Source organism: Equus asinus, chromosome 24 (genome assembly GCF_041296235.1).
Source record: "Equus asinus isolate D_3611 breed Donkey chromosome 24, EquAss-T2T_v2, whole genome shotgun sequence".
Taxonomy (NCBI): domain Eukaryota; kingdom Metazoa; phylum Chordata; class Mammalia; order Perissodactyla; family Equidae; genus Equus; species Equus asinus.
Window position 1 is genome coordinate 58,712,598 of NC_091813.1, and position 23,155 is coordinate 58,735,752.

General features: G+C 43.2%; 1 protein-coding gene across 8 annotated transcripts in view; it reads left to right on the forward strand.

Moving 5' to 3' along the window:
- NCOA7 (nuclear receptor coactivator 7) overlaps positions 1-23,155 on the forward strand; it is a 147,210-nt gene that overhangs the window by 114,720 nt on the left and 9,335 nt on the right. For 7 of the 8 annotated variants that reach the window (XM_044757115.2, XM_070496674.1, XM_014858309.3 and 4 more), the window contains one exon: positions 13,637-13,784. In XM_044757115.2, the coding sequence (XP_044613050.1) occupies positions 13,637-13,784 (148 nt within the window). Of the gene's footprint in view, positions 1-13,636; positions 13,785-21,721; positions 21,950-23,155 lie in introns of those variants that run through there. The other variant, XM_014858312.3, reaches the window with a different exon arrangement.

The window sequence follows — 23,155 nt, forward strand, 5'->3', positions numbered from 1 at the left end:
TACTTATTATCTTTCTGTGCCATTAAGTATTCTCCTGCAATGCTTAGTGCACGTGTTACTTTTGTAATGAGAAGTAAAAATCATAAAAAAGAAAATTGATTCTCCTAGTAAACTCACTTCACAATGGGAAGATGCCCAAGTCTAAGGACCATCTTGAAGACTAGGCAAAGTGCTCTTACAAACATTTTTCTTAGAGAAAAGAGGATGAATTAAAGGAATCACAAACTGACCTAGTTTGTTAGTATGAGATCTTTAACCATAGTTAATGCTGAATTTTCCGATCAAAAGTCACCTTACTTTTAATGGGATCACGCCTAAATTGAAATCTTTAATGACTGTCAGTGCCAAGAAAGCCGTAGTGTTTAATAGCCTTTAAAATACTGTACTTTCTAGAACAGCTTTTGCCTAACTAGTCAAACCAGGTATCTTTCAGAATACAAACCCTGGGATTTTTAAGTATCTCACACCATTATGTTATACTGTTACCTTATAATGATGTTTTAAGGTGACAACATCACTAACAACGAAAAAACCCAAAATGGTCTCCAAAGCAATCCTTAAAGGCGCTGTCTTTCTTTGAATTTAACAGTAGTTATAAGTTTTGGAAAACTACTGAGCTAATATAAGTCATAGTATTATTAGTCACTTAGGTAAATATTCTCACTTCTTTTTAATATTTTAAAATGTTTTGAAGTGATATTGCTTCCTCTTATTCTTTTCCTGGCCACTTTACCTTTTGTTTTATCAACTTAAAGTTCTGGAAATTCATTATCACCTTCCAGAAGCCCCTTCTTACGCAGCCGTCATGACTTCAGTAACCAGCTTTGGCAAATGCCTGGAGTTAATGAGTGACTCTACAGCCAGACCTAAGCTCATGAAAAAATAACCCCCTGTATAAAATGAGCTCTTCACTGTGCTGGCTGTGCTTTCTGTTGGAGGAGTGAGCACCAGCACTTTGGAGAGTAGCTTGTCGGCCGTTTCCACTGCAGGATCATTCATCCCTGCCGATGGGAGCTGCACACAGTGTTTGGGAGTAAGTATGCAGAAACAGTAATTATTGCAAACCAGAATGCCTGCAGGAGCCAGGCGGAGGAATGCAGGGAGGGAAGCTGACGCCAGTGTTTAATTACCTGCTCCAGGGAGCAACTGCTGCATACCTCCAACCCTGTGTTGCTATGTGGGGAAGGGAGCCTCGCTGGATCTTCCCGTCTTTTTCAAAGGAAGCTGAAATATGGATGATATGTGTCAAATTTTCCCCATTTTTTTAAGTATTAGCCACTGTTGGATTTTTTTTTTAAAGAGTAGTGAGTAGACCAAAAAGAATGTACCTGCTGCAAAGTCCAAGCTATGAGCCACCAGGCTAAGACCCCCAGCGTTGGTTTTAGTATAAACTTTTAGATTTTACCTTTTTTTTTTTTGCAAATGTTTTTGGTGAGGAAGATTGGCCTTGAGCTGACATCTATTGCCAGTCTTCTCTTTTTTTCTTCCCAAAGCCCCAGTAAATACTTGTATATAACTAGTTGTAAGTTTTTCTATGTGGGATGCTTCCACAGCATGGCTTGATGAGCCATGTGTAGGTCCCCGCCCACGATCTGAACCGGTGAACCCTGGGCCACAGAAGTGGAGTAGGCAGACCTAACCACTATGCCACTGGCCCAGCCCCGAGTTTTTACTTATTTTTGAGTGATCCTTTCTATAACTATAACTGTTGTTTTGATCAATGATTCTCAAGAGAACTTTCCTATTATTTTTGATGAACCAGAACAAAGAAGCATATTTAGTTGGTACTTTGTAAAAGTTTTCTCATTATAGACACACTAAGACCCTTTCAGAATGGGTGTTACACCAGGACATTACGAACTGTTGGTGTCATTTGGAGTAGTAGAATACTGAGTCCACAGGGGACTTTACAGGGCAAAGGAAAATTACCTTTTTCACGTAAGGACCTCAGGCCAGGCCATTGCGGTGGGTTTTAAAAAGTGATGGTTTTCTAGTAACAACGTCCGTGGTCCAGAGTGCTTTGCCCTGTTGGGCTTCTGTGGCTGTCCATTCAGCAGGGGGCTTTTGGAGGTTTTAGGGTGACGTGCATTGGAATATCTGTAACTCAGAATTAACAAGACAGGTGAACAGTGGGACTGCATAATATATATTTCAGTACTCTCTGGGTCACATTCTTTCTTCTTCCCTCTCCTTGTCTCCTTATTTCCCATTCTTATGCCATAATGTACTCTGAAATATGTTTTTAATGTAATAGGTATTAAACTGTTTAATGGTTCCGGCTTATTGTTTTTAAATCAAGTGGGTGGTTTGGGAGTCTTATTTTGCTGTGTACAGCCTCAATTTCTTTTCCTATCAATCAAGTGGCCTTGGATAAGACAAGAAGGCCTTAACTGTTTCTGGGTCACTTTGGTCAAGTTTATTGGTTTATGTGGTAGCAAGATTTTAGATAGTCATACAGAGGGGACTTTCCAAAAGCAGAATGGACTTCCTCGCATTTTTAATGCTCCTGACACCTGTCTGAGGAGCTTGCTTTCCTTATCTTCATTTTAGAAGCTCAGAGAGATTAAGGGACTTTCTCAAAGCCTCCAGCTAGTTTGGGACTTCGGGTCTTTAACCTAGAAACGTGGTGGTGTTGTTTTACTTTACCTCACAGTTCTGTTAAAAACAAACAAACAAAAAAAGCAACAGTAAATAAAATCTCACCATAACTGGTAGTGAGTCTTGTTTGATAGAAGAGATCGTAATTAACCTAAAGTAAGAAGAATTACACCTAAAGGATGAATGATAGAATAATGTTTTGTTTCAAGCGTCAACTCTTAGATTGCTTGTCAGGTTTTATATCCCTCAACCCTACAACTTCGTCAGTGACAAGCTTGTATGAAATGGTAACACCAGGACAGTGGGACTGACCCTAGAGGAAATGGTAAAGCATATTGGTGGCAACCATATTGGGCGCATAGGTCCACCCCTAGTCGGCTGCATGGCCTGGGGCTAGTTAGTTCATCTGTGTCAGCATCTGTTTCTTCCTCCATTAAATAGGAATGGTCATTATAGTGGCCACCTCATGGGGTTTTACGAGAAGAAAATGAGCTTGTCCATGCACTAAATCAAAGTTAGCTGTTTCTGCTACTGTCACTTTTTCTGCTTCTCCTATAACCTGCAGTGCTTTCTTGCCTCTGAGACAAGGCCACTGCCTTCCAAGAACCTGGATCATTTGCCTTCTTTGATTTTCTTCTTCAGAGGTGACAACGTTCTCTGGTAAACGGAGATTTGTAGCTTGCATATGGTGTCTCCTTTGGGGTGAATCCCTAAAGGAGCCTTGTGTTGACGATAAAGACATTTGAACTTACGAAGAAATCTGATTAAGCCAAAGTTGTAATTAGACAGGAATCCTAAACAAAGCCTGGGTGCCAGGCATTGGTGTTAGCTGTGGCTGGCTGGGTTGGAGCTGGTTTTGTGCCTGGAGGAGTGAGTCTGGCAAGCTTCTCCCCATGTCCACTGCCTGGCCTGGGCTCTGGCTTTGATCATCTCTGGGCCGGATCCCTGGTGTAGCCTTCTCAACAAGGCCTTTGTGTCTAGTGGGTCCTATCTCTTCCCGACCTTCCCTCCTTGGCTCCACAGCAGTCTTTTAGACTACAGATCTGGCCAGGCCTCTTCCCTGCTAAATCCCAGGGTGTAGCCTCCTCAGTGCCCAGAACAGTGCTTCTCAGGCCTCAGTCATTCATACACTTCCTTCACAAATACCCCTTATCTACATACCCTCTGGACTTCTGTTTACCTCATAGATGTCTTCAAAGGACTTACATCATCCTTATTTTTTTAGCCTTTTCCTGAATAGTAATATCTGTGAGATCAGAAGTATAATACACTAGTTATATTTACTACTAATACCTTTAAATAAGTACTTGGCTTAAAATATGTTCCTCTGTGTACCCTCAGAAGTCACTGGAGCCACCCCTGCCACACTTTGGGAAAAAGTGGCCTCCGGATAAGCTCCTGTGACCCAGTGACTCAGCCCCTTTGGCTTTTTCATTCTCTTCTCCTGCCATTCCATGAAGCAAAGAATAACTCTCCCTCTTTCATTCCCCTGTGAGGAAGTCTGCCCCTGCTGGGTCGACGCGGGCATCCCAGGCAGATGCCCGCTGGCTTCTGTCACTGGGTTGTTGGAAGAGTGTTAGGATTTGCTCACTCACCTAAACCTGAGCACTTGAGGCAAGGCCTGGGTCTCCTGCATCTCAGCAGCCCTGTCTTGTTCCAGAATCCTCGGTCAGAAGTCACCAGTGGTCTGATTGCATTGCCCTTCTTTCTCTCTGCCATGTCCTCTTGGACCTCCTTCCAGCATCACCATGCTCTTGAAATGCCATGTCTTGCTGCACCCCTTCCCTGGGGTAGAACGCCGTTTCCCCTTCCACCTGTAGCTGACTCTTGCCCCTCCCTCAACACTCAGCTTGACCATGGCCCCGGGAAGCCTTCCCTGATCCCAGCCCTCCCTGATGCTTCTCCACTGGGCTTACTCTTGTCATCACTCTTCTTAAAAACATAATAATAATAAAAGAAAAGAGGCAACAGCCTAAGCACAGCGGCCAGAGTGGATGTTGGAGCAAAGATACAAGAGCATATGGCTGGAACAAGGAGTACATTTTGGGGATTGGCATAAAACAAAGCTCTCAGGCAGCCCCAAGGAGTTTGCCTTCATCCTAAAACCTGTGGGGAGACTTTGGCAGGATTTTACACAGCTGGGTGGAGTGATGAGCTTTGCAGTTTATAAGATCACTCTACCTCTCTGCCATTTCTTCTTGGCTTCCTTCTAGGACCACTTCTTCTGCTTCCTCCTCAAATATTATCATTTTCCAGAACCCGGCGCTTGACCCAGTTCCCTGCTCACGTGTGTTACCGCACTTACTGCTTCATGATCAGTTAGCAGCCAGCATAGCGGTAATTGCTGGTAATTTTGTTGGCTCGACCAGAGGCCCTCGACAGTGTCCTGAGGCAGCTGAGGTCAAGAGAAGCTCAGTGACTCAACCCAGATCACAGGGTGAGTCACCAAGTGTGTTTCAGAAAAGCCATCAATAGGCTTTCGGAGGTCAAGACAAATGATGACTGAGATACTGTTGAGTTTGACAATAGGTCACTTTTGAGAAAATCAGCTTCACTAAAGTAGTGAGGGAGAGAACAAGATTTAAAAACTCTGCCTCCTTCCAGGCAGTATCTGAGGCAGGTTTAAAAAAGGACATATGCTAAAAGGTTGATAAAATCAGAATGGCAAATTCAGGAATGAAAAGGAGTTGGAAAATAATGCCAACCCAAATGTTAACAATGTACGCTGAAGGGAAAATGAGGTATGGGAAGGGAGCTTTAGGGAGAAACAAAATCCAGGGGCTTTTATTTTTTTAGGATGAGGACTTTCAAGCACGTTTGTGGGTTAAGATGAAGGAGATAAAGGGATGGAGAAGATGGACAGGTGGGGTGGAAATAATGGAGGCAATTCGCCAAGGAGTGGAACTGTCGAAAGTACAGAGAGGAGGGTTAAAATGGGAAAAAGAAGAATTCCTTCTTCTGGAGAGAAAGCTCCCTAAGAGGGACGGCAGAGGGGAGCGCATTGTCAGAATGGTACAGTGGAGAATCTTCTGTCCTGAGAGGGAGGCGAGTAGGAGAGTGAGGTCGAGAGCTTGAGAAAGCAGAGATTTGCCATAGCTGCTGTGTGGGGTAGTAAAGGAAGAGAGCTAGAGGTGATCAGGGAGCCCCACCAGGGAGAGTTTTTGCCAGCCGAGGTTAGGTGCCTTTGATTTGTAGTGGATCCATTAAGCACGATTAAGCAAACCAGCAATGTCCATCATCCCAAGAGAGGAGCTGGAAAGATGACTGTTTCTGTTTCTGTGGGCATGTGTTCAGAAGGCAGGTGCAGTAGAAGGATCAAAGCCATGCTCCTCCAGGGGGCTCCAGTGAGGGTGCATGGAAGGACTGGCCTGGAAGTGTGTGAATCCAAGAGAGGCTGAGGCTGGGGGAAGGGAGTGGTAAGGGTCAAGGTGAGAGCAGAACTGATACCATCATGAGGAAGGAGGAGGCGTGTGGAGGCACAGAGGGACGAGGAGGGGACTTTTCAGAACCGGAGGCCTGTTTCCAGAGGGCAGGGCTGAGTTCTGGGAACCAGCCACTAGGCAAACCTAGCTAGCCAAAAAGAACCATTCCAAGAATTAGGTTAAATAAACTTAACCTACAGCTGCTCTAATCTAGAAGAAAAAAGATGAAGTCATATCCTCTTCCTCTCTTTCCCCTAAGTCATAAAAATAACATAAACGAAGGATAGAGAATTGAGCAAAAGTAGAGCTGGAAAGAGGGACACTGATTCCTTCCCTTTGCTCTCCAGGGGCCTAAGAATTAAGTCATCAAATTGGTTCCAAAGGGACTTTAATTTTCTCTTGTGGAACAGGCCATTTTAATTCTTCAGTCCTTCTGCCCTTCCCTAAGAGGCGTAGTGTGAGGGCCCGGTCTACAGGAGAGAATGAGGTGGTTTCATGTGGGAGGCTGTTGCTGAGGGAAATCGGGGTGTGCCATTGCCTTGAATGTCTGAGAGAAGAGACGTGAACATTTCCCATCAGGACGCCCCGTGCAGAATGGATATCTGAGGTTTCCCGTCTCACCTCACCTGAGGCTTCCCAAGGCTGGGGTGACTTTGTAGCTGCAGAGATAAAACCCACCACCCGAGAGAGCAGGGAGGCCCAGGGCTGCTGCCCCGCGTGCCGCAGCCACTGGAGAACCCATCCCAGAAGCATGGCTGAGGTGAGGCGGCTGCACCGTGATGTTCCCCGAGCGCAGAGCACAGTGAGCCTACCCGTGGAAGGTGTAGGAGGAGGAATGGGCAGTGGGCAGCATGTGCTCTATGGGCCACCCAGGCCATCTCACTAATATTGCTTAAGCTTCATTAATTAAACCCAAAGCTGAGGAAGCAGTTGACTCGTACTAAGAGACCTCTGACTCTGGACAGGTCCAAAAGTGTACCTGTCCCCCTTGGAGTTCAGCATTCATAGAAGAAGAGGCAGTCGGCTTAGCCTGGCTGGAACATTTCTAGGATGGGGTGTTTGGGCACATTCTTCAGTCTGCTAAGTCTCAGTTTCCTTGTCTGTAAATTGGGCAAAATGATACCTGCCTCTTAGAGTTATTGTGCAGTGTGAGGTCCCCGAGGCAGGGAATCAGGTGTGTTATTTTTAGGTAGCTGATATGTTATATGTCTCCAGCATTGCTTAAAATGTAAGGTCGCTTCTGTGTTTAATCCTAAAATTTTTATGACTCTGAGCCTCTATTCTGTGATATTTTTGAAGTGCCTTCTCCCTCCTTTTTAGAGACTTCCCTCCTTTCGTAAGTCCAACAAACCCAGTGCTTACTCAGGTTAAGGGCTGGCCCTGGCTGCTCCTGACCCCCCAGGGGCTGCTGCAGAATAGGTCACCTTCTCTGATCGCATGCAAGCTCAGAGGCTTGAGTCACCACTCATGAGAAATCCGGCAGTCCCAAGAGAAGAGGTTTGGGATAAACCCCCTCACCTGCTCGCCCCAGAGACCTGCCCCAGGCTGAGATGTTTCTTCTCGAGAGAATGGCACGTGCAGGCAAGAATGCTTTATGCCAAAATAAGTCAGAGGGAGAAAGTCAAATACCGTATGATCTCACTCACAGAAGCAGAAGATAAAATCAACAACAAACAATCACATAGAGACAGATTGGATTGGTGGTTACCAGAGGGGAAAGGGCGAGGATGGAGCGTGAAAGGGGTGACTCGGCATATGTGTATGGTGATGGATTGTAATTAGTCTTTGGGTGGTAAACATGATGTAATCTACACAGGAATCGAAACATGGTGATGTACACCTGAAATTTATATAATGTTATGAACTAATGTTACTGCAATAAAAAATATATGTATATTAAAAAAAAGAAAAAAAAAGTAAGTTTGGTAATGAGGAATTTAATTTAGAAATCAGAACCAAAAATAGAAATTAAAACAACAACAACAAAAGAATGTTTTATGCCAAAATTTACTTTGTGCCCCTCACTGCCAGCTTGTTCCAGCTCCTAAGGAACTCACACATATGTGTATGGCCTGTGCAGTCATTTCCTTCCATAGAATGCCCATTGCGCGGGGGCTTGGTCTAAGTTTTGCCATCAGCAGCACACCATGCCCAAATTAACCTGCTCCTAAAACAATCATGGCATTTATTTTGATCCCAGGTCATCAGTCTAGACTAGACCACTCCCCCTACTCCATACCCCTTGAAGAGTTTCTCTCTCCAAGAAGATTGGGGTGGAGGAGGCAGTGTTATCTTCTCCTATGGGCTTGCCTCTGTTAGGACCACCTTAATTCATCAGAGATGCTCTAATAATCTTGAACTTTGAAAGAGAAGGTATTAGGCATGACATTCCTACTTCCCAGGAAATCCTTTGGTTCTTACACAAATCTTCCCTGTCTCCTATCACCCTCCCAGTGGGTTGTAGGAATGACTTGTCTTCATAAAGCAGGGAATGTCCAATTATATCTTCTTCCAGAATAATAAGTCTGACTTACTTTCTATCTACGTAATTAAAAAGGACTGCTCAAGGGGGCTGGCCCTGTGGCCGAGTGGTTAAGTTCGCATGTTCCGCTGCAGGCGGCCCAGTGTTTTGTTGGTTCGAATCCTGGGTGCGGACATGGCACTGCTCATCAAACCACGCTGAGGCAGCGTCCCACATGCCACAACTAGAAGGACCCACAACGAAGAATATACAACTATGTACTGGGGGGCTTTGGGGAAAAAAAGGAAAAAATAAAATCTTTAAAAAAAAAAAAAAAAGGACTGCTCAAATGGTCTCCAAAAGTAACTTAATGTCTTCGTCACCTAAAAGGGAAGTGACTTGAAAATTGCTGATTAAGATCTCTCCTTAAACTCTTTATTGACCTTCAGTTTTCACAATTTATATTTTCCTATAATGTCTAAGAAGAAATGAAGTCTTAACTCCAAATCTGCGCCTCCTCCCTCATTCCCTTGCAGTCTTATGCAGAGACACATGTCAGCATGAGTTTTCAGCATATCTTGGAGTGCTTCTTGAATGCTTGTGCTTGTGCAACAACTTCTCCTATGAGGGTGAAATGTTAGGGGACAAATGAGAAATGCAAAATGGGTCCAAAAGTGATAAAAATGTGTCTTGTGACATAACCAGGAAGTTAACTGGGAAATGATTCAGAAATCAATGTGAAAGGAGGACTTTGTCGTGTGATTGAAAGACCCCTGACTGCCACCTCAGGAGATCCAGCCCTGGCTGTGATGCTGTTGGTAGATGTCAGACCCCCCCTTTCCCTTACATCTAAGGAGAGTTAATTGGATTAAATGACACCAGTATCCCCATTAGCTCTAATATTCTGGAAGGTAAACTCCACATGGACAGGGTCGCTGGTATATCGTGGGTGCAAAGAGTGTGTTGTCGAGGGAAGCAATGCTGTCCAGCCGGGGACCACCAGGAACACAGCTGAAGCTGAATGAGTTGGGTTGACTTGTTGCAGTGAGGGAGAAGGCACGCCATGGGACTGTGAGCCATCTCAGTAAGAGGGTGCCAGAAAGGAGTTATGGAAGTTAGGTTTGTGTTGTGTGATTTGGGGGAGGACTTAAGGAAGGGAGCCTTTGCTCTGGATTGGATGCTATTAGGAAGCAGAGGTGATTCTATGTTTGGGTATCTTACAAATCTTATCTAGAAGGAAGGAAGACAGAGAGGCTAATGCTGTACTTGGTAAAGAAGCGTTCATTCATATTAGCCAAGTTAGAGGGCTGTTTGGTCATTTTTGTGGCTGGATAATGTTTGTGTTTTTGCGTTCAGATATGAGACCTCAGAGTGGTCTTGTTTTTGTCATGATTCATCATGGTCATGGAGTGGCCTTGTCTGATGTTGATGTTCTGGGAAATTGTTTACGTTCAACCGGAGAATATCAGGGCCTCGCTGTGAGTGCCAGACCAGTTCCCAGCAACACTGTGGCCTGGCCGAAGGGACCAGGCTAGCTCCTGGGTATCAGGGACTGATTTTCTCTTTCTCACAAGTAAGCTAACTAACAATGATTAGGAAGCCATTTTATCTGATGTGGATATGCATGTAATAATTGTCTCCTTTTCCAAAAGTTAGAGTGAAGCGTATTTGGTTCTCAACTCTCTTCCAAAGTACAGTTAAGATGGACTCAATTTTATGTATTAGTAAACTAAAAGGGTTAGAATTGTATACTTATCAGACCTTTCTGGAGGAGTGATTTATTTCATTTTTTCTAAGTTAATTTTTAATAGGAGATTTCATACTACATGGTAAAAATACTTCAAAAGAGTATACATATTGCTGGTGGGAGAGCAAAAAATCATATCATCCCTGAAAAGGGTAACATGGTATTATATGTCAAAATTCTAAGTGGATTGCTCCTTTAACAATGCAGTCCCCCCTCTGAGAATGTATCCTTCAGCTATACCTGTACGTGTGTGAAATGATCACAAAGGAAGTTATTCATCATGGCATTGTTTACAACAGCATAATCCTGGAAATAACCTAAGCATCCAGCTATAGAGGATGGGTTCATAAACTGTGGTAAATCCACACCATAAAGTACTGTGTGGCTATAAAAGAAAGAATGAAGAAGCCATCTATATACTGATGGGAAAGAGATCCAGGATATATTGTTAAGTGAATAAAGCAAAATAAAGAATAGTGCTAGCTTTTGTAGAAATGCAAGACAAAAAGAATATATATTCATCTTTATTTATAGCTATATAAATAACACTACAAAAATACACAAGAAACTAATAAAATGGTCACCTATGGTGAAATGGGTGGGCACACAATGTGGTGGACAGGGGTGTCAGTGAGAAGGAAACTTATTATATGCTTTTGAAAATATAGTTTGGATGCTTGAATCCAAAAAATGTACTACCTGTTTCCCCAAAATTAAAATAACTTAAATATATATATGAGGTAAAATAGGTCCTTCTCCCACCCCATTCCGTTGCCCAGAGCTATCCATTTTGATCAGTTTCTTATATAGCCTTTCAGAGTAGGCCATTGTATTAGTCAAGGATCTCCAAAGAAATAGAAGCAATAGGATGTGTATATATATATGTAGAGAGAGAGAAAGATTTGTTTTAAGGAATTAGTTCACATGGTTGTGGGGGCTGGCAAGTCTAAACTCTGCAGGACAGGCTGGCAGGCTGGAGACCCAGGAAAGAGTAGATGTTGCAGTCTCAAGTCTGATGGCCATCTAAAGACAGAATTCCTTCTTGCTCAGGGAACCTCAGTCTTTTTCTCTTAAGGCCTTCAACTGATTGGATGAGGCCCACCCACATTATGGAGGTTAACCTGCTTTACTGAAAGACTGCTGATTTAAATGTTCATCACATCTAAAAAAATACCTTCACAGCAACGTCTAGACTAGTGCTTGACCAAAAACCAGCTAAGGCCTAACCAAACTGACATATAAAACTAACCATGATATCCACGTACAATCCTAACATATCTATACCTATTTTTTCTTTAAATATAAGTGGTGGCATATCATATATACTGATACGCACCTTGTCTTGGGTGACAACTTTCTGACTTTTGAAGGAGTAGGAGAAATTTCAAAATATACCTTTAAAGTATATGAAAATTGGTAATTCTATATTGTGGAAGAAAAGACATGATTAATATAAAAAGAGAAACAAAAGCTTAGAAACTCATTTGATAGTGGTTCCTATTTACATGACATAAGGGCTCCCACAATTGGCAAGAGACGTGTCGACTCCACAGTCACAAAGAGCCAATTCATGAACGAAAAGCCACAGCCAGGAAGAAAACTTGTGAAAAATGTTCAAGCCAACTAACACTCAAAGACATGCAACGTGAGTCAGGTCAAACTTAAATATATATTAAACTCATTTTCTTTAAAGGGTAAGCAACATTGTTATAAAACAGACGCAAACAGCAGTGCTGGTGTTAAGAGTAAACTAGCAAGCTTTTCAAAAGCACGTTGGCAGGATGAATCACGCACTGTAAAATCATGCCCTTTGGCCCAGTGATCCTTTTTCTGGCAACTAATCTTGAGAAAATAATTCAGAAGATGGTGAAAGGCATAGACCATGAGGACGTTCATTGTAAGTACAATCAAAGAAATGGAAACAAGCTAAATATCCTGAGGACATGGGAACAGAGGCTAATTGTGGTTCTTCACTTTCCTGAAATGTAGCCATTGCAAACCAGCACAAAGACAGCAACATGGCAAATGTACCTTCTTTAGTGTTACATATAACAAACAATTATGTCTTGGCCCTAATTACAATGAAAAGAAAACTGTGTACGTATGGACAAGAACAGATGGGAATATGGAAGCCTAATTCTGGGATATCAGAATTGTGGGTGACTTTTTTGTTTGTTTCTTTTAGTTCCATTAATATTTGTCTTAGCCTGTTCAGGCTGCTGTAACAGGATACCATAGACTGGGTGGCTTAAAAACAACAGAAATTCTTTCCTCACAGTTCTAGAGGCTGGGAAGTCTGAGATAAAGTGCTTGCAGATTCGGTGTCTGGTGAGGGCCCACTTCCTGGCTATCTTTGTGTCCTCACTTGGCAGAAGGGGGCTAGCTAGCCCTTTGGGGTCTCTTTCATAAGGGCGCTAATCCCAGTCATGAGGGCTCTGCCTCATAACCTAAGCACCTCCCAACGGTTCTGTCTCCAATTACTATTACATTGGGGATTAGGTTTCAACATTTGAATTTGGGAGAGACACAAACATTCAATCTCTGGCAATAGTGTTATAATATTTTTATGTAATTATAACTTTTTAAAAACTAGCAATAAATTAATATTGTCCCAAACAGTAGCCTCAAATTGGAATTACCATTTGTGATTAGAAAAGACTTTAAGAATCATTTGATCCTGTCTATCACCCACTGCCCGACTCTGATGGTTGCAGGTGTGGAATCGAAGGTCAGAGAGCTGCGACTCTTACACTTGGGGGAATATTGTGGATGCGGGGACCCAGAGCTCCTGTTTTCTCCTCAGAAACTAGCCATCTCTCTTTTGATTAATTCTATGGAGATGCTTCAGAACCTTCAAATGTTACATATGTATAAGAGAACAGAGAAATCAGAAGCAAACTGCATTCCTATGTCAATAAAATTGTCTCTTTCTAATGTTAACATAATAGCTAGTATTATTCCTGACATATTCTACTTATTAAAGATAGTTTATTAAAATTGTAATAATGCTTCAATATACATAGAGACCTATTTGGAGTATTGCTTATCTGTTCCCATCTAAAGCTTCAGATCCGTTTTTTCCCAATGAATATAGGGGTCCAACAAAGGAACACCCAATGAGGAAAAATATTTGGTATAAATATTTCATTGTGTTTTTCAGTTTTATATCCCATCTCTTGATCTTTTTCTCAGATTGAAAGACAGTCTCTCAGTGTCTCTGGGCTTCTGCTTCTATTTGTTGACTTATTATCCGAGTTTGGAATGTGCTCATAAAGATCGTCTTCACAGTGGGAAATTTCCCAATTAGCAAAATGGATTTGCCAAGCTCGTTGTATGTGCTCAGCTCCCACTAGTGCCTGCCAGGAAAGCGGATTTGGTGTTCACTCCTGTGACGAACATGTTTTTCAGGGTGGATCACTTATACACATTCTTTGTTCAATGGTCTCCTGACGTCTATGGGAAAGATGCCAAAGAGCAAGGCTTTGTGGTGGTGGAAAAGGAAGAACTGAATATGATCGACAACTTCTTCAGCGAGCCGACCACCAAAAGCTGGGAGGTGAGAGCTCAAGAGGGGCTACACTGTCATGGTCCTTAAAGTACAGGATGCAATCAAAGTGTTCTTGTGTCTGGATTCCAAGAACTTCTTGGCTGGGTTGAAGTTAGATTTCCTGAGCACCTTTGAAGTTATACGGGAAAATAACCTTATTCCTCTGTTTGAAGCTCATTATGTCTGTCAGAAAGACCCTACCACCATCACCACCACCACCACTGCTGCCACCACCGGGTCATTTCACTACCCCCCCCCTTTTATTTTGGTGAGGAAGATTGGCCCTGAGCTAACATCAGGGCCAATCTTCCTCTAGTTTGTATGTGGGACACCACCATAGCATGGCTTGATGAGCAGTGTGTAGGCCTACACCCTGGATCCAAAACCACGAACCCCGGGCCACTGAAGTGGAGCATATGAACTTAACCATTATGCCACTGGGCCAGCCCCTTCACTCCTTTTTTAAAACTGCTGCTGAGTTCCCTTCACGTACATGATGAAATTCAAGCTCCTTAATTTGGCCTGAAAAGCCCTTCATAATTCTTTTGAACATTTACCAAGCCCTTCCCATGTTAGGAACACAATGGATGAGATAAGTAGAATTTAGCATCAAGGAATATAGATAAATCATTACAGAACAATGAGGTAAATGCCATCGTAGGCAAAGTGCCACATGCTGTAGGAGCCTGTAGCCAGGCACCTGGATGGAGCCGGGGAGTCAGGGAAAGCTGCCCAGAAGGAGTGAGCTGAGCTGAGATCAGAAGAAGTGGGAATATAGGCAGTTGGGGTGGGAGTAGGACATGGAATGTGTTCTGGCCAGAGAGAAAAGTCTGTGCAGAGGAATGACCCAGGGGAGAAAGAGAGAGCATGGGGCATTTGATGTACTAACAAAAGGTCAGTGTGGCTGGAGCATGGGTGCAAAGCTGAGGGAGCAGCAAGAAACGAAGCTGGAGAAGTAAGCAAGGGCAGATGGTGAAGGACCTATGAACTGCGTGTAGGACTTCAGTTATTTTCCTGAGGGCGGTAGGAAGGTGCTGAGCTGCTTTGAGCATGGAGAAGTGCATACAGATATGCATTTCGGAGAGCTCTCTCTGCCGACAGATGTTCAACGGGTTGGAGTTGGACAACACTTGAAGCTTGAAGACCCATTAGGAGGCTCTTGCAGTAATCAGTGTTGAGAGATAATGGTTCCTGAAAGAGTAGCAGCGAGGAGAGAGAAAATTGACACATAGAAGGTGGAATGCACAGAACTTTGTGAGTAATTAATTACAGGTGGAAAATAAGGAAGATGTTGAGATTGATCTCTTGGTTTTTAGAGTAGGAACTGAGGGGATAGAGGTAACTGGTCTTCACTGAGATAAGGAACATAGCAAGAGGATTAGATTTAATAGGAAATGCTCTGTGTTCCTGTTTTAATCTAAATTTGAGGGACATTCCACATTTGTGGAACAACTGAGAATAAAACTCAGGGAAAAGATCTGAAGATATACTCTTGGAACTCATTAGCAAAGTAGAAGTTATGAGTGTAGCTGAGGTCATCCCAGGAGAGTGTGTAGGGAACAGGGCTCAGAACAGACCTTAAGGATACCGGCATTAAAGGGCCAAATGAAGACATGGAGCTCACAGAGGTGACTGATGTGGAACAGCCAGGGAAGAGGCAGGGAAATAAGGAAAGTCGTGTCTTAGAAGCCAAGGAAAGAGAATGTTTCAAGAGGAGGGTAATTGTTCAAAAATGACTTATGCTGCAGAGGAGTCAAAAGACAAGAACTGAGATCTGTTTTTTGTTTATTTATTTATATATTTTTTTTTATGAGGAAGATTAGCCCTGAGCTAACATCTGTGCCAGTCTTCCTCTACTTTGTGTGTGGGATGCCTCCAGGCCTCCAGAGCGTGGCTGATGAGTGGAGTAGGTCTGCATCTGGGACCCGAACCCATGAACCTTGGGCCACTGGAGATCACGCAGAACTTTAACCACTCGGCCATGGAGCCGGCCCCTGAGATCTGTCTTTTGGATTTGGAACCCAAGGGGTAGTTGGTGACTTTGACAAAAGCTCTTTCATCAAAGTGATTGGTTCAAAATTTAGATTCCAGTGGTTCAAAGAAAGTGGAGGGTGAGTAAGTGGAGCTAGTAAATGTGGGCAAACACATCACGTTTGTTTGGGAGGAGAACAATGAGATAATATGGGAGCTGGAAGAAGAGGTGTGGTTGGGAAGGGTTTTCCCTCTCGCTAGAGAGACTTTAACCTTTTGGGTGAGGTCAGCAGGACGATAGAGTACAAGGTGTAGAAGATAAGGGAATGAGGGAGGAATGAGCAAGAGAGTAGATCCCTGAGGATCTGTTGGGAATGTGGAGGGTAGGGATCGGATTGGGCTTAGACAGGTGGTCCAAGTAGACAGTAGAAAAGAATAGGATATGTGCAAATAAAATGGAGATTTGGTAGTGGCAAATCACGGCATTTCTCATTGTAATGGTTTCTTTGAGGTCGAAGGAAGGGGTATCTCCTAGACGTGAAGGAGGAGTTAGAGGAATACAGAGAAGGTATGAAATAGCAACTCTGGAGACGAGGAACAATGCTAAGTAAGGAGGTGTCATAGGATATCTGCCTGGGACTGAAGGCCCTGTCGGGGTCTGCCACCGTACATTCATAGTGGTGCCAGGCAAAAGGGAGGGGTGGTTTTCTCCAGCAGCAGCCCCAGTCTGGTTTGAGATTCATCAAGGAGGCACTCAGATTCTTCCAAGGCTGGGACCTTGCCAGGTCTGGATGACACAGGGTGAGGAGGCCTGCCCCTTAGGTCTAATCCCTTCTGGAAGCCAGGTCCTCTCAAATGTGTGTGTGCACCACTCATTCTCTCCTTTCTCATTCAGTCCCTCCCAGCCCAAATGTGTGCATGTGTATATACACAGCAAACTCCTGTCGTCCTTCAGGGTCCAGCTCATTGGTCACTTCTGAGATGCTTTCTGGAAAACTTACTCCTCCTGTCCTCCCACAGCCCATTGTTCATACCTCTGTAGTATATTTCCCAGCAGTATACTTGTTGACGTGTTTTTCTCCCCCTAGTTCATAAGCTCCTTCTTTGAGACCATTATTTGAAGATTTAAGCCTGTCTATCAGGCCCTCCTTCCTTTGGCTTTTTATGTCAATTTTGTTTTTTCTGTTCATCCTCCTGTCTCTGGCCAGTCTTTCCGAGTCTGCGTGTCCGTAGGAGTTTGTCTTGGGTCTCTTCTCTTCATCTGGTACTCTTCCTTGGATGAGCACATCACCCCTCGTGACTCCCACATTTGCCTCCACCACACAACTCTTTCTCCCAGGCTGCTACTCTAGAGCTCACAGATGCCCCGCAGGCACTGCTGGAAGTCTCCACGAGGCAGAGATCATGTGATGTTGGTATTCTGGCCAAGGCACCCAGGAATATCAAGTCCTGTCCTCACCTAATCATCCCTGCCCGAGAGGCCCCCATGAGATGTGTGCACAGAGGAGGCAAAGTCAGGAAAGGAACATTTGCTTACTGTAGCCATGACCTCTTGCTCCGCTAGGGAGTCCCGGACAGAAGTTTAGGTTGCATTGGGGACTTAATTCTTTTCTGACCAGGCCTGAATATCTTGAGCCAAAGCAGTTCTCTTAAGGCCTCTTCTGCCCCTTCCGACTAATCCTAACCTTGAATCTCAGCTCTTGACAACTCCGGTGAGAGACTAAGCCACACCTACCGGCAAGAGCTACGCATAGAGAGCAAGGTCCCCTTCAGAATCTACGGCAGAGGGTGCTTGGGCAGTCCACCCCAGGCCTTCTCAGACTAAGTCCCTGAGGAGAGTGAAAGAGAGAGCAGATCCCTCTAGAATGGAGTCTCTAGACCTGCAGTGGCAGAGGAAGAAAAGAGTTGGCCTCTTCCGAGCTCCTGGCACTCTTGCTGACACTCAGACACGTGGAAAGATAAGATAACTGGAGAGACAAGTGACTGGACTGTTCGGGCCACCTTATCCCTATTTTCTTGCCACGTGTAAGAGAGTCCAAAAGTGCAATGGGGAGAAGAATGCTGGCCAAGCTCGCTCCCGTGCGGGAGCAAGCTCTGCTTACGAGCATCACGTTAAAGCTGGGCCACCAGGACAGCATTTCTTCTCCTCTGTGGGTGGGGAGAGCAATCCTGCACTCCCGAGAGGCGGGCAAGTGTCTGAGCCTCAGGATGTCCAAAACATCTCATCATCTTTCCCCGAAACTTTCTGCTCCTCACATATTCCCATCTTCATTAGTGGTGCCCCAAGCCAGAAACCTAGATATCATCCCAGATTCTTCTCTTTCATCATCATATCTAGTCGGTCATCTCTAGTCAGCATCTTGTTGATTCTGATCTTGTCCAGTGCAGGGACCTCTGCTCCCCTCTAATACCCCTGCCCTCATCAGCCTGCCTGCACCCTTCACTGGGACTCCTAAGGGCACTGACCATCCTCCTATACACAAGGACTTTAAATAATCTTTATTCCCTAATATTATAAAAGGATTACCTGCTTATTGTAGGAAATGTGGAAACTACAGAAAAGTACCATGCAGAAAATTTTAAAATATTATCTAACCACACTTAACACTTTTGTACATTTCCTTCGACTCCTTTTTTTTCTATTTTGTTTTAGGATGTTTTCTAGGTGGTGGGGGTTAGGAGAAGGTGAGTCTTGCTTTTTACTTTTGCAAAATGGGGTCCTGCTCTATGTAGAGTGCTATATCTGCTTTTCTCACTGGCATATTGTGAGAATTATATTAAAGATTTTTAGGTGGTCTAGTGGTTAGGATTTGGCGCTCTGACCTCTGTGGCCTGGGTTCATGATTTCAGAATGTTAAAAAATGCTTAAATAACCAAAATGAGGCCAGCCCTCATAGTCTAGTGGTTAAGATTCAGCACTCTCGTTTCCCAGTCAGGGAACCACACCACCCGTCTGTGGGTTGTTATACTGTGGCAGCTGCGTATTGCTGTGATGCTGAAAGCTATGCCACCGGTATTTCCAACACGTGCAGTCACCTATGGTGGACAGGTTTCCATAGAGCTTCCAGACTAAGACAGACTAGGAAGAAGCACTCATTTCTGAAAAATTTGGCCATGAAAACCCTAGAATAGCAGTGGAGCATTGACTGGTACAGCACCGGAAGATGAGAGCATGGCGGAAAAGATGGGCTGGCTCTGCTCTGCTGTACGCAGGGTCACTTGGAGTCAAAATTGACTCGATGGCACTAACAACAAAAAAAGATTGTTAAGCCTTATTTTTATTTTATTTATTTATTTATTTTTTTCGAGGCCAATTATCCTTGAGCTAACATCTGCCAATTCTCCTCTTTTTTTTTTTTTTTCTGAGAAGGAAGACTAGCCCTGAGCCAACACCCATGCCCATTTTCCTCTACTTTATATGTGGGACGCCTACCACAGCAAGGCTTGTCACACAGTGCCATGTCCGCACCCAGGATCTGAACTGGCGAGCCCTGGGCTGCCAAAGTGGAATGTATGCACTTAACCGCTGCACCACCAGGCTGGCCCCTTAAGCCTTATTTTTAATGGTTGCATAATATTTTTAATCTCAATTATGATTTATTTAATGATTCCACATTTTTAGGAAAAACTTCAAGATTTTCACAAGGATGAGATGAACTGCAACTCTTAGTTTCCTGGAAGTGAAATTACTTGGTCTAAGGGTACTAACTGTTTATGACTCTCATTTTTTATATAATGCCAACTTAACTTGCCACGAGTGTGAGGAATACTCTTCTCACTGTGTTTCTGCCAGCAGAAAATATTATTACTATTACTCCTTTCTAAAAATTTTTGGGGGCCAGCCCAGTGGTGTAGTGGTTAAGTTTATACACTCTTCTTTGGTAGCCTGGGGTTCACAGGTTTGGATCCTGGGCATGGACCCACACATTGCTCAACAAGCCATGCTGTGTCACACACAGATGTTAGCACAGGGCCAATCTTCCTCACCAAAAAACAGAAAGAAAGAGAGAGAGAGAGAGAGAGAGAGAGAGAGAAAGAAAGAAAGAAATTTGCTATATAATATGTTTAAAATCTGTGTTTCTTCTTCTTTGTGATGCCCATTCATTTCCTTTGCCCATTTTCCTAAAGGAATCTTAATAGTTTCATCATACTGTTTCAGTTCTTTATGGTTAAGGATATTAATTCTTTGTCTCCTGTATTTTTGACAGATTTTTTTCCTGGTTTGCTATTTGTCTTTATTTTATAGTTTTTGTTTACAGTTTTTTTATAGTGCTTTTATGTATAGGTGGCCTGAGAGTATCAATTTAAACTCTACTCAGTCTACAGTTGATTTATTGATATATGATAGGTAATATTTTTAATAGTCAATTTTCCAGCACTTTTTAATGACTTCTGATGTTTCCTGCATCATGTTTAAAGGTCTTGTATATGTTCTGTGCTACCTATTTAGCTTATTTAAATGACACAAGGTGGTCATATACTCTCATGCTTAAAACACTCAGTGGCTCCCCATTGCGGTCATTACCCACCTGGCCAATTGTCAGAACCACTACTTAAGTCAGGTTTTTTGCTGAATCCTAGACCCTCACCACCAGAGGTGTTAATTCAGTAGGTCTGGGGGAGGAATGTCAGAATCTGTATTTTTTAAAGCTGCCAGATGATTTTGAAGAACAGTCAGGTTTTAGAAACACTGGCCTACAGGATAAGTTCTCAGCCCTTTTGTGGCACGAAGATTCTTTGTTTTCTCCACTCCTGCTCTTTCCCCAGCCTCATCTTTACTTCTCTTGCTCTCTATTCTCAAGACGTAGTGAACCTAGAACACATCCCTGGCCCCCGCTGTACCTCCAGCTCCCGCTCCCCACACCCCACCCTCTGCTCTGCAACTGAAGCCCCACCTCCTCTGAATAAGCGTCTCAGAACTCTCTAGGTGTCTCCAGCCTCTTGACCCACTACTATTAGCATTTGTATCGCATGGAATGGCACTCATTTATTTTTAAATGTCTCTTTAATTGTCTCCTCACTCACTGGACAGCTTTGTGTCCCTGTGCCTGGCAAAGCACCCACGCTTACCATCACACAGAAAGCACTCAGTAAATGTTAGTTGTCATGAAGGGCCAGGTACTGAAGAAAATGCTGTCGCACTGGCACAAAATCCGAGTGCTTCTGCCCCAGATTGTGTCCAGGCTCTTGCATTGAGAATCACTTCTGGTTGACCTGGGCCTGGCCACTAAGTATCTGCCAGCAGAGTCATCATTAGAACTGACCCCCAGGATGGACTATGCAATAGCGCTCCAGTCCCCTCAGTGGTACCCAAGACCGAAAGGCCGTTTAGGTCTGGAAAAGTCACAGAAAGATCACCCAAATTGATCCAATGGTGATCTACATTTCTTTCCACCCCCCTGACATCAGATCTGGAAAGTTAGGAGGACTCATCATGTTTATTAGACATGAAGACTAATGTTCTAAAAAGTAAAAAGGTAACTATTCCTTTGAAGGCTCTTTTGAAAATCTGAATCTAAAGGAACACTTTGCTCAGTCTCGTATAAACCAGGTGTTTTCTCGTTCTTTGAAGTTCCTCGTACCCAACAAGCATGACACGGTATTGAAATGAAATGCCATTGCTCTTAAGTGAAAGGAATCAACCTCAGATTCATCCTTCCTTTGAGATTCAAAGTGATGTTAGGGAACATAGTAAAGTTTAAAACGGGAAGTTTAGCTTTAGAGAAGGTGCTGGGAAAAACTCTGAAGAGGCACGGCTAGAAAATTAGCTTAGCCAAGGACAATTTGGAAGAAAAACATAAGATGACCAAAAGAAAAAAAAAAAACAATGGAGTTTTGTTGTACTGTTAGGAAATCACCCTTTAAAGGTGAAAGTGTCATTTTACAGCCTCACCGCTATGCCGGACAGGAAGTGGGTGTTGCTCTAAATCCTAATTTGGGTGTGTTCCTGTAGAAATGTTAAACCCTCTCCTAAGGGAAACAGAAACTTAATCATGCAGGCAGCGAGATATTTCAAAACCAGTTGTAGCTCAGCCAGGCTACAAGTGACAGTGCTGTGGAGGCAGATAGAGAAAAAACCTGTTCCTCAGTAGAGAGCAACAGACAGTCCTCACCCGGTCACAGTCACGATGAGGGTCCGAAGATTGCCCGTGGACATTCAGATTTTCTATTGTGCTGGACCAGACCACGAGCCTTTTGTGAAGGTATGTGGGAGTCCCTGGGGGCTAATTAGGTGAAGGTGAGTCCTCAGAGATTTGCCACTCAGTCTGTTTGGAAATGCTTTCTTAATTAGGATTGTGCTGACATTTCAACCAGACCAGGTATTTTATTCACTTTGGAGATAAATACAGTGTGGTTTGCCCCTTGTCTTTGGAGTCAAAAATCCATATTTGGTTCTTTTCATCCCACAGCCTCATTTTTTACCTGTGTGAAATATCGAGTTCACCGAAAACATGTGCTTCATTTAATACATTTAAAATGCTGGATTTGTGATTCCTTGAGAGTGTTTTAAGTAAATTCCCCTTGAGAAGATGGTAAAATGTAAAAGCTAATTTCTTACCTGTAAATCTGGCTCCGACAACAGCAGGTGATTTATACATATCACTGCATTTTGAAAATTGAGTAGTGCGTTATCTGACAAGTCCACTGGATGTCACTTAAGTGTTTTTTTCTCCAGAGTGCAAAAGTCATTAATACTGGTACCCAGGAATTTGGGTGAATAAGTCACTTCATATATATCCTTCAATTTGAAAATAATTTAGTGATTTATCCAGATTTTAAGAGGGGAAAAAATAAAGTCGATTTTAAGATGAAATTGACTTTGGGAGTTCACAAGCCTAGTTATAATGAAGTAATAAATGTTGTGTACAATGTCATGTTTCTCAGTTTGGGAGGAAAGATTACTTCAATAGTTTTTGAACCTTACATAAAGAATCATAACCTAATTGTTGTTCCTGGTAGCTGTTACAACTCGTTATCAGAGTTGGTTGCTATGTACATAATCTTAAGAGAAGATATTAGGAGTCTCGATTTTAAAAACTATCTTATCTTCCCAGTTTTCCTATTTATAGAAGACTTACAGAATGATCTTTTGATTAATCTCTTAACCATTCGAATTTAGATGCAAGCTAAAGGAGAATATTAGGGCATTTCAAGGGTATAAGTTGCTTGTGGAGTTATCCATAATTTTCACTCAATGAGCAATCGGCAGCAATAGTAAAAGCAGAAAACCTGTGACTTTAATTTGTGCATATTAAGTGCCCCAGCTGTACTGTGTTAAATTCTGCATTTGTTCTGAAATTGAAAAATCAGCCATTTCCCCAAAGCCCCATTTCAATTTATATCCTGCTGCTAAAACTCCACCTGTTGCGGGCCGTTGTGTACCTGGGGTCGTTTTCAGCAGGCAAAGG